At 35.6% G+C, this 12,694-nt stretch overlaps 1 protein-coding gene across 8 annotated transcripts in view; it reads right to left on the bottom strand.

Annotated features, from left to right (window-relative positions):
* PPARG (peroxisome proliferator activated receptor gamma) overlaps positions 1–12,694 on the bottom strand; it is a 146,045-nt gene that overhangs the window by 38,351 nt on the left and 95,000 nt on the right. For 7 of the 8 annotated variants that reach the window (XM_034955815.3, XM_034955813.4, XM_008951714.5 and 4 more), the window contains one exon: positions 3,215–3,353. In XM_034955815.3, coding sequence (XP_034811706.1) covers positions 3,215–3,353 — 139 coding nt within the window. Of the gene's footprint in view, positions 1–3,214; positions 3,354–12,694 lie in introns of those variants that run through there. The other variant, XM_024928396.4, reaches the window with a different exon arrangement.

Below are 12,694 nucleotides of genomic sequence, written 5' to 3'. Positions count from 1 at the left end.
TTTTTATCAAGATTCTGCAGACACCAGCTTCACTAACAAAGAGTAGTTGATGCAATGATCACTTGGTAAGTTACATACACCGCTGAGTGGCCTAGGAAGTGGGTCTGTATTTCTGCTTCATTTTCATTTTGAGCTTTCCTCTAAGGGCAGTGTCTAGACACAGTAGTGAATTGATTGTGCTTGAGATGACTCAGGAAGGCTTCTGAGCAATCGGTGGAATTAACCCATGGTCTAGAAATGATGGGTTGTTAAATGACCAAAATAATTAAGAATGTGTGTTTATTTTCATTACTTGCAGGAAAAAACATATTTCTGAAGCATATCAATCAGTCCTTCACCTGGGTACTTTTTCTACCCAATGCTGAAAGTGAATATTTGAGAAACTATGTTTCTAACTGGAAGAATTCTGAAACTATGTTCTTCTACAACATGTAGGCGATGTGTCACAATGAAAATGAAAGTTCCTTCTGAAGAGTTGTAACCCTACATAGCCTAGGATGCCATTTATACTTTCTCTAGCCCAGAGGCTCTGGATTTCTGCTTTCAGGCTACATCACTACATAACCATCAAACCAACTGCCCGAAATTGCTGAGCAATTGATCATAACATATAGACCTGATTCAGATATATAAATTATATTTTTATTTTTATCGTACCAAAACATACAGGTGAAAACTTTCAAATTCAGGCAACTGACATGCCAGGTGCCTACATATCTGTGAAGACCAGAGCACTGTAAGACACAGAATAGCTGGTTGAAAAGTGAAAAATCCAGTGAGTTAGGTTGTTTGATTATACAGAATCATAGAATTTTCAAAGTGAAAGGACATGGTGATCACTGATTTCAGTGACTATCCAACAACATTAGCAAGAGCCCCTAGGGTTCCCTACCAGTTCCTTCAGAAGCCTCCTTCAAAGCTGTGAGTGCATGGCCAAAGGGGAAGCTACATTCATCAACCAGACTAATCAGAGACCAGAGAGCAGAAATAAGGTTAACACGGAATGGAGTACGTTTGCCTTGGGGGGGACGTTCATGTTTTCCTGCGCATACTGAAAACAGCTGGGTGCTTATTTTGGTATAACACTCAGAGCCTCTTTTGATAAAAAGGCATTCTATATGAATGAAAACCCTGTTGGCTTCACATTGGTCAAAGCAATGGATTTTAAATAGTGACTCAACTTCCTAGAAAACTTTGTATTTAGAAATGTTTTCTTCATACAGCTAACAGGCAAAACTAATCAAAACCTTGTTGTTAGTCTGATGTTTATTTTCTGTGCAGCAAACAAACTCCCATAAAAACCTCTGAGGTTTTCTTAGTTATGTTTGCAATTTTTTAAGTGTTGAACTGCCTAAGTCTCTGATGTCATGACACTTAATTCATATATTTTCTTGCTTTTGCTAGAACTGAACAAACACTCCCTATCAAGATTGACCCTCTCTAGAAATAAAATAAATTGTCATATGAAGTCAAAATATGACCTATCAAGTTTATGATAGCTTTCTTTGACATTTATGGGAGGAGAAAATTATACCATCCATACTACATAGGTTGGGGTTTAAATAATATTTGCCTATAAACAATAAGCAATTGCAGATTGATTTTAAGTAAACGTATGCAATGCCTGTAAGCAACAGGAAATATATTTTACATCAATGTATGCACTGCCTGTAAGTAACAGGAATTATATTTTACATGAATGTGTGAAGTGATAATTTTTTAACAGGCAAAAAACAGTGTTAAAAGCGGAACTGGCATGCTTTCCTAGGCTGTCTCAGTGATAATGACCTCAAAGTCAATGATTTCTTCATAAAGATGAAATAAGTTTATTGCAACTTGATTGCATCACCTAAAATACAACCCTTGACTTGGAAGCTTGCCCTTATGTTTTATGAGGTCTGAAATAAAAAGGAAACTGATGGAACTGAACCAGCAAATTATTTTGCAATCCATGACTACAGTTGTATACAGCAGATGTAGTCAACTGTTGAGGAAAGTTGGACCAAATTTCCATCCTGTTCAGTACTGCTGATAGCTCTATTCAAAATACATTCTTGCCTTTAGAGGAACTGACCCATAGTAATCATACAGATAGAATTTTGTGAACTATTTTTAAAGGGTAGGTTATTAATCAATGAGTGACTCTCAAATATCTTGATGGTTTCCACTGTGAAAACCAAGTATCTGCATGATAGAGCAAAAATTTAATTTTCTCAGATGCTTTAGAGTACATATAGATGAAGACTGCCTTCTTACTAGATCAGTTTTGAGAGAGATGAAAACAAAAGAAAGAAAAAATAGGATAGCTGATGAAATGAAACTTCAAATTTAATTTGATCATGTTGGCATTTTTTTATTCCTTGAGTGCATTGAAAAGAACTGATTAATACTAGACACATATAATACTATCAAGTTACACCTAAAATTTATTTTGTCAGCCAGGCAACCAATCAGAACCAAATAGTGACCAAGAATTATTTTTTCAAACACGTTTGTCTTCCAGGACCTTACTGAGTTAGTTCCACAGATCATGAAAACATGGGTCTTTTCTCAGGTCTTCTTCATCATTTCCCTTAAGTTGACACCCAAAGTCATAAGCTTGACTTTAGACACAGGTTTCAAACGTAGAAAGTTTTATTCTCTTATGTTTCTATGGCTTTGAAGTTTTGCAGAACTATAAAAATAATTTGTTTTACCCTTTCCACAACTCATGGACGTTCCTTGAAGTGAAGGAAACGAATACTCGTCTTTGCATAATAAACAGCAAAAAAAAAAAAATTAAATGAATCTAAATTCTCATATGCCATTTAAAGTTTCAGACCCAGACATCTTCAGGATTTTCTTACATTTAAAGCAGAACGACACTACTGATACACAAAAGTAAATTTTAATTCTGTTTTTAATGCATAAGGCAATATAAAAATTAATCATGATGATCATTATATTTGTTCTAACACTAAAGTTTTTCCCATAATCCCCCAGATTTTTCAAGTCTCTTCTCCTCATGGCAGATGCCCAATCACAGAGAGAAAGGTTCTATAATAAAACTTTAAAAACACTGACCTAAATGAGAAATGTTTTATCGGCATGCAATATTTTAAATTCTGGCATTTGGTGGAAAAACTGTACACATTTTTGGCAATGGCTTTAGTGTCCACTGGTCTGGCAGCTATAATGAGAATAATAAACTATATGGTGATGACTGTTTACTTACCATTATGAGACATCCCCACTGCAAGGCATTTCTGAAACCGACAGTACTGACATTTATTTCTACTTTTTTTGTGGATCCGACAGTTAAGATCACATCTGTCATAGATAAGCTTCAATCTGATTGTTCTCCGGAAGAAACCCTGCAAAGGGATAAAAAAGAAGCAAATTTTAAGTCTTTATGACACATGGAAGCAGCAACCTACAGCAAAAGGTATACTGGCGTGGGAATCAGAAAAGGCAGGTTCTTGACACGATTCTGTCACTGGTGACTTTAGACAAGTCACTTAACCTCTCTGGAACTAAATGTTCTTTGCTATAAAATAAAGAACCAGAGGATCTCCAGGTCCCTTTTTTAGCTCTTAGACACTGACCACATCCAGCTGCGGCTTTCATTGGATCTTGGCTCTACATCTGGTTTTCAGCATGCTCTAAGAAGTGCTCTGGATTTAATGTAATGCAAATAAAACACCGTGTAATCAGTTAAGTCTCTCTGCAAATCATTCCAACAGCATGCCCCAGCCTTTGTAATTGTGCTAAGCAGCCTGGCAAAGTTATAATCATTTCATTCTAAAACATGATCAGGGCCAATAAAAATCCACATGTGGATAATTTTTTTGGAATTCTCTATGTTGCATAATTTCCTGCAGAATTTGTTTCACTTATTTATGTTGTTTAAAGTGTGCCCCATCATTGTTGTGGCTTACAGACAGAAAGAGACTATGGGAATAACATGAGAAGTAATCAGATAAATCCTCACAAAATCGACTGCTATCTCAAAATGGCAAATATGTCAATTTGAGGCCAACTGAATATTCTGCTATATTTACATCTTTGGAAAGAGCTGAAAAAAATCGAATTGGACGTGTTTTCTGACTCCATTTTTTGGGTTCATCATATTCCTATTCATTTCTATTGTGTTTATCTTCATAAAACTTAATTGCTAATTCTTTCAAATGTATCTGGCCCTGTTTGGTGCAAAAAGCACTGCATTAGTATTGCTTTGGTCACTGACATGCATTTTGACTTTCTCCAAACGTCCATTTAGAACTCTGGATGAGTATGTTCTGATTACTTGACAGCTTCATTTAAATAATTAGTAGCCATCTCTAAGCCAGCCTGTCCAAATTGAAGTCCTGACCCTCCCCTACAAACTCACTTCACTTGCGGCTTTCTCCATCTCAGCAGACGCAACGCCATCCTTCCAGTTTCTCAAGCCAAAATCCTTGAAATCACTCTTGACTTCTTTCTTTCCTCAATAAGAAAGCTTTCTCTAAATACACACTTGCCTATTTCCTTCATCGCCTTCAAGTTTTGCATCTCACCTTCTCAATGGGGCTAAGCCAACCTATTTAATACTGTGGCCTGTCCCTGCCCCACCTCTCTTCTGGAACTCTTGATCTTCTTTACTCTGCTCCAGTTTTTCTCCTTTCCAATAGCACTTATGACTTTCTAACACACCACAGAATTTACTTATTATTGTTTTAGTGTTTATTTTCTGCCCCTCCTTCACTGCTCAATTAAAATTATAAGTTCCTCAGGGGCAGGAATAGTCTCTTATACCCCTGGATGGAATCCAAATGCCTATGATAGTGCTAAATTAAAATTTGTGGAATTAATACAGATGTCATGTAACTTCCTTTCTGGGCCTCACCTTTTTCAACTATAAAATGAGAAAGCACTTCCATCTCTGGTAGTCTGTGATTCCCAATTGTGACTGAGATGTTACAAAGGCGATAGGCTTGACAAAGTAATCATTATTCTCAATTTTGGGTTTGTCATTTCCTTGATCTTTAAGAAAATATAGGCTGGGTGTGGTGGCTCACACCTGTAATCCCAACACTTTGACAGACTGAGGCGGATTGATCGCTTGAGTCCAGGAGTTCGAGACTAGCCTGGGCAACAAGGTGAAACCCTGTCTCTATAAAAAAATACAAAAAATTTAGGCAGGTGTGGTGGCATGCGCCTGTAGTCACAGCTACTACTCTGGCGGCTGAGATGGAAGGATCACATGAGCCCAGGAGGTCTAACTGCAGTAAGCCAAGCTATGATTGCACCACTGCACTCCAGTCTGGGTGACAGAGTGAGACATTGTCTCAAAAAAAAAAAAAAAAAAAAGGAAGAAAATACAGCTTTATCACCTACTATGTAAAACAAAATAATATACTATTTAATTTTGCTTGTTTTGAGGCTTTATTAAGTGGTATTATACTATATGTAGTTTTCTGGGACACTATTAAAATTTGGTATGAGGTTTCTAACATTTAAGTTCTTGTTAGTGAAAGACTATGATTTACTCATTTTCATAATTATATAGTACTCCATTGGATGAATATACTATAATTTATTAACCTATTTGTCTGCGGATGGATGTTTGAAATGTCAATTTTTTGCTATTATGAGAAGAGTTTCTCTAAATATTCCTGTAAATATTTTTAAGTGGCATTTCTGGGTTGTACAATGTGTGAGTATTAAAATTTTACAAGATAATGCCAAATTGTTTTCCAAAGTGGCTACCAATGTACACTCCCCACAAGCGCTTTATGAAAATTGTAGTCTCTTCCACATTTGGTGCTGTCAGACTTCTTAATTTTGACAATCTGAAATGTATAAAATTGAATTTAAATCTTGATTTGTATGTCCCTGGCTTTTCACTTCCCAGTTTCTAACTGTCTTTTCCTTAAAATTGAATTTTAGACTTTTTAAAAAATATGCTAGATATTAATCTGTTGTCTGTTACAGATGTTCAAATATCTTCTCTGTTTGGCTTACTATCCTTGAAATGTACTTTTTCAGTATTTTTGTTTTTTCAACCAATAGATATTTCATTTCACTCTTTTTGTTTTGTTTGTTTTTTGTTTTGAGACAGAGTCTCGCTCTCTTGCTCAGGCTGGAGTGCAGTGGTGCTATCTCGGCTCACTGCAACCTCCACCTCCCAGGTTCAAGCGATTCTTGGGCCTCAGCCTTCTGGGTAGCTGGGATTATAGGCATGCACCACCATACCTGGCTAATTTTTTTTTTTTTTTTTTTTTTTGTATTTTTGGTAGAGATGGGGTTTCACCAAGTTGGCCAGGCTGGTCTTGAACTCCCAGCCTCAAGTGATCCACTCACCTTGGCCTCCCAAAGGCCTGAGATTACAGACGTGTGCCACTACGCCTGGCTCACTCTCATTCTTGAGAGATAACTGAGTACTCAGTTATTTTCTCTTAACACTTTGAATTCCATTACCCTTCTGCTTCCATTTTGCTGTTGAGAACTCTCTTGTCAATTTACTTCTAAGGTGATCTACCTTTTTCTCTTTGGTTGCTTTTATACTCTCTATTTGTCTTTAGTATTCGGCAGTTTAACCGCAGTGTGTTTGGGCATGAATTTCTTTTCATTTACCTTCTTGGATATGTTGTTTATGCATTACGGCTTCACATGTTCATCAGTACTGGACTCCAGTTAGATAAGTACTAGACTTTCTTATTCTAGCCTTCACATTTCTGAATGCCTCTTTTTTATTTTCCATCTTCTTCTCACTACTTACTCACTAATATTGATTGCCAAAGTAAAAATCAGAACAGAAGCAAAATAACATGAAAATATATAATTACACTGGCAAAAGTAAAAACAAACATTTCTCACTAAAGTTCATTAGTGAGAACAGTTCTGCACTTTACTCTTCCATTGATCAGTGAAGAAGACATACCTCTTTAATATTCAAAGATCCTATGAATCCTTCAAGAACTAAGAGCCTTCAAATTCCAGCAGATCCTGGATAGGGCATATTCTTTAAGACACTGTTGCTTTCATTCTGGTAATTTCTTTGCATATCTCTTTCAGTTTCAGGTTTTTCTTCTGCTGTGTCCAGTAAGCTATCTAACCCTTCCAGTGAATTTTTATTTCAATAATTATACTTTTAACTTTTAGAAGCTTCACCTTTTTTTACTTGGTTTTCAAATCATCCTGGTTATTCCTAATAGTTTATTGTTGCAAGCCTATGCCCTCTTCCTTTAAATAATTCATAATAGCTTTTTTATATTCTGTATCAGGCAATCCCAATTTCTGCTTTCCCCAGGTAGAGGAAGAGCAGGGAGTCTGTATCAGTTTTCTTGTTGATGATGAATGTCATTCAAGATGGTTAGCTTCTCACATGCTTGCTGATATTATTTGGAACTAGTTTCTTGACCTTACACTGGGGGACTCCTACAAGGTCTGAATTAGGAATTCAGTAGCCAGGGGTGCTACTGACTTATGACTATTTCAGACACTATTGAGAATCCTGGCTTAATTCAGAAGCCCTACACTTAGCTCCTTCTCACTGATTGCTCAGAAAACTGCTACAGCCATCCACCTTTGGGGCAATGCTCACCAGTGTACCTCTCTGGGCATCTATCATGGGGAAAACCCTGACCTGCTAAGTGTGCCTGCAGCCCACAGCTTGGAACTGAGGGTATGTTTGTTTCATTTTGTTTCATTGATGTTGTTTTGGAGAGTTTTCTCTACCTCTTGTGAGATCAGCAATGTCTTAAAGAATATGCCCGATGTAGAATTTGCTGGCAGTTGAAGTCTCTTTAATTCTCAAAGGGTTCTGAGGACTTTCAGATATCAAAAAGTTTTTTTTTCACAGATGAATAGAATGCTAATGTATAGAACTGTTCTCATTGATAAATGTTGGTGAAAATTTTGATGTTTGCCATTGTGATCATAGATATTTTATGATATTCCTTGACTTCTCTTTTGATTCTTGCTTTTTAAAGACTAATATTAGTGGGTGAAAATGCTACTTGGCTAGCTGACAGCTGGATGGCTCACAGAGTGCTCAGTTATTTGGCATGGTTACGAGAGGAAGGTTTTTTTGATAAGAGAATTATTGATCCCTTCCTTACACCGTATACAAAAATTAACTCAAGATGGATTAAAGACTTAAATGTAAGACCTAACACCATAAAAACCCTAGAAGAAAACCTAGGTAATACCATTCAGGACATAGGCATGGGCAAAGACTTCATGTCTAAAACACCAAAAGCAATAGCAACAAAAGCCAAAATTGACATATGGGATCTAATTAAACTAAAGAACTTCTGCACAGCAAAAGAAACTATCATCAGAGTGAACAGGCAACCTACAGAATGGGAGAAAATTTTTGCAATCTACCCATCTGACAAAGGGCTAATATCCAGAATCTACAAAGAACTTAAACAAATTTACAAGAAAAAAACAAACAACCCCATCAAAAAGTGGGTAAAGGATATGAACAGACACTTCTCAAAAGAAGACATTTATGCAGCCAACAGACATATGAAAAAATGCTCATCATCACTGGCCATCAGAGAAATGCAAATCAAAACCACAATGAGATACCATCTCACGCCAGTTAGAATGACGATCATTAAAAAGTCAGGAAACAAACAGACGCTGGAGGGGATGTGGAGAAATAGGAATGCTTTTACACTGTTGGTGGGAGTGTAAATTAGTTCAACCATTGTGGAAGACAGTGTGGCAATTCCTCAAGGATCTAGAACTAGAAATACCATTTGACCCAGCAATCCCATTACTGGGTATATATCCAAAGGATTATAAGTCATGCTACTATAAAGACACATGCACACATATGTTTATTATGGCACTATTCACAATAGCAGAGACTTGGAACTGACCCAAATGTCCATCAATGATTGACTGGCTTAAGAAAATGTGGCACATATACATCATAGAATACTATGCAGCCATAAAAAAGGATGAGTCCATATCCTTTGCAGGGGCATGGATGGAGCTGGAAACCATCATCCTAAGCAAACTATCACAAGGACAGAAAACCAAACACTGCACGTTCTCACTCATAGGTGGGAGTGGAACAATGAGAATGCATGGACACAGGGCGGGGAACATCACACACTGGGGCCTGTCAAGGGGTGGAGGGCTGGGGGAGGGACAGCATTAGGAGAAATACCTAATGTAAATGACAAGTTGATGGGTTCAGCAAATCAACATGACACATGCATAACTATGTAACAAACCTGCATGTTGTGCACATGTACCCTAGAACTTAAAGTATAAGAATAATAAAAAAAGAAAAGATAACCTCAAGGTTATGGTTTTATTGCCCTGTAGAACATTAACCATTCTGAATCTTATCTCAGGATTCTTTCTTTCAGTGACTATATATTCTTGGTCCTTCAAGTTCTTCTTTGAACTAGATTTACCATCCTGCTTTTCCCTCGTTAATGGGTTTTAAATAAATCTTTGACACATGTTCAAAAAAAAAAAAAAGAGAATTAAGTTTAATTCTTATAATGGAAATTTCTGACATGTCTCAGCTGATGCCTTTCAAAAGTGTATCACATTTTTTGTGATGATCCAAGGTCTTTCAATGAATAATCATTCTGAACATTATACACTGTATATGTAAATAAAATCTTGAACTGAATACACAGATCCTAGCATGCATCTTGGAACTTGCTTTTACTTTTTTTACACCGAGTTCATGATAACCAAGTGTTTTCTTGTTATGTGACTCAATGAATCTAGAGAGGAAGATGTAAGGATATTATCGAGTGCTTTTCTGTAAAATTATTTATCGATTTACAGAACAAGGCTGGCTTCTCCAAATTTTCTTCATATTACTGATGAAGAAACACTCTAATAACACTTTTTTATTATTTTAGAGTCCATAGAACAATGCATTTTCAACAACTTACTCTTCTGATGATCAGGAAGTCTGTGATGTGGTGTGTTAGAGATGCATCAGTCACCATTTGAGAAAATTGTTTTGTGTATATATTTATTCTAATGTCTGCACATTTGTCTGCTAGAAAGTAACAGACAAATTTTTCATATCATTTGAAAAATTTTCTTTGATCTCTCCTTAATTGCTTTAATTTTAACAAAACATCAGGGACAATGAGACCCCAGAATGGTGTTGTTGATTTTACAATGAAATTAACAGCCCTGTGCTGGGCTTGCAGTTGGCTTTCCCATGAAGCAGTCTGGCCCCTGGAAGTTGGATTAATAAGCTACGACTGGCAGGTGAGAAGAATTAAAACTCTTTCTGAAGTAGGGATGAATAGACATACAAGTGGCTAACAAGCATACGGCATTCTTTTGTATACAGAAATACAAACTTAGATTACATTGTATTGTATGGTAGACTGTATTTACTTATATCTTTAGGTACGGCTATGGTTCCAAAATGATCTTTCACTAAAGATAAAAAATAGGATGGAACTTACCAAAGAAAAAAATATATCTCCAACATGTAAACAACAAATAAACGATAGCTTTCCAAGCTCTAAATTATATATATCTTTCAGTTGCTAAAGGTTTTATTTTACATAAGTTTGCAATATTAACACACCCAAGAATCTGTAACTATTTCACCTTAATTCAAACCCAATCTACTCATTCTCATCTGTCTGACTGAATTTTTGGCAAGAATCACTAATATAAACCTGTTTCATTTACATTGTAAAATTGTTTAGGAAGATCTACCAAAAATTGTTTCATGCTGTGTTTATTCTTTTCAATCCATAGATAAGCCTGCAGCTTTGTGGTCAACTGTATTTTAATTATGAATATAACCCACATTTTACTACGACAGCAAATGTGAAGCTTCCAAAACACCTCTCAGAAAATACATGCAGATGAGTTAAACACATTTGCTAATTCCATTTTCCTGGTTTTTTTATTGCATATTGGTTATAAGCTAAGGAGATGTCTTTACTGACAGCCACTGGTCTAATGCAGCAGTATTCAGAACGTGGCAGCAATTTTGTTTAGTTTCAAAGTAGCAAAGAATGAGTAACTGCATTTCTTCAGAATGAGACTGAAGGCTTTATGGTTGCAAGATCCCTTTACTCTTTTTAAAATTATAGAAGACCCCAAAGAGATTTTGTTTATGTGGGCTATCTTTACTGACATTTATCACACTAGAAATTACAACTGAGAAATTATTATATACAAGAACACATAAGCAAACATTCCATTAGCTACCAGAGCTATGTCATCATCCTACATCATGTAGCTTCCAGAACACTCCACATACACTCCTGAGAGAATGAAACTGAAAAAAGTAATAAAAATCATTATTATGAATATAGTTTCAACTTCATGGATGCCTTGAAAGGGTCCAAGCCCCAGACCACACTTTGGGAACTGCTGATGTATACTTGAAGAAGCCAAATGATAATGTTTCATTATGTAACCACATCCTACCAATATCATCTGAATCATTTTATAGATGAGAAAACCTGAGTAGGATGTGGTTAAATAATGATGTATGCAAATGTACCTCACATAGTATCTGGTACATACTAAGAATTCAATAAAAATCAGAATAAGAATTCAAAAAAAGTTTCCTTTTTCGACCCATCATCCATTTAGGAATCAAGATGTCCTAATTCTTTCCTAACTGCTGTTCTATATCTTTATGCCAAATAAAAACCCCAGCCGAGGCAGGGTTTATTTTATAAGGTAAATATTTATGAACAATTTATTCTGTGCAATCAGTATATAATAAATGCTATTTTATTCATTAAGTATATTAAAATTATTTTAAAAGACTGCATATCAAAATACAAGTGGATTCACATATTTTCTTTATATTAAGTAGTATATTACTAAATGTTTAAATTTTCCAAGAATAATATTTTTCTTATTCTTACCTTTAAAATGTGTAGATGTCTATTTTCCCTTTCCAAGGGAGTAAAACCTTCCTTACATTTTAGTCTAGGAATTCTGGAATCCACATTTTGGATGGTTTGCAAATTACTGCAGGTTAGTATACAATACGCTTAGTTTTCTTCTATGTTTGCTTTTTAATCTATGATAGGTTAAGGACTCCCCTAGAGTCTTCAGGTTTTATTAAGTATTTTTTCTCCCTCCCTGCTTTCTACCCTTTCTAATCCTAAGTTGAAGGCACTTGGATTTCCTCCTCTCTCTTCTCTTTTTGCTACTCTTCTTCCCTGCTTGCTTTTAAGTTTTAGTGCCCTCAGAACTTAGATTTATCGCTATAACCAACTACTGACAATGTTCTTGTCTTTCCATTTTCAGCTGTTTTCAGTAATGTTAGCTTTCCACAAATTTGTGACTAATAGGATTATGGTGGAACTATTTGCTTAAAAGTTTTAGTTTTCTAAGTGCTTTACTAGCCCATAAAAAACAATAACTTATTGTGGAACCTTAAACCAACCATGCTGTTTTTATTTATTTATAGTTGTAAATTATCAACATGACCAAAACAGAATGGTTTCTTCAGATAAATATGGCTCAGAATTTAGCAACAGTTTATTCACTCAAAAACGGTACCCAACTCAGTAAAAATAAACTCTAACTCATTAAATCTAACAATAAAACTCAATAAAACCACAAAACACTCAATAAAAAATCTAAGTCAATAAAATGACATGTTCTTACTACTCATCAAGATCTTAGATAATTGACTTAATACAATGATTTCATATAAGGTCATAAATATTTTAACTTGGTTTAAATTACAGAACGA

Source organism: Pan paniscus, chromosome 2 (assembly GCF_029289425.2).
Source record: "Pan paniscus chromosome 2, NHGRI_mPanPan1-v2.0_pri, whole genome shotgun sequence".
NCBI lineage: Eukaryota > Metazoa > Chordata > Mammalia > Primates > Hominidae > Pan > Pan paniscus.
This window is presented reverse-complemented; position numbering and strand designations above follow the sequence as displayed.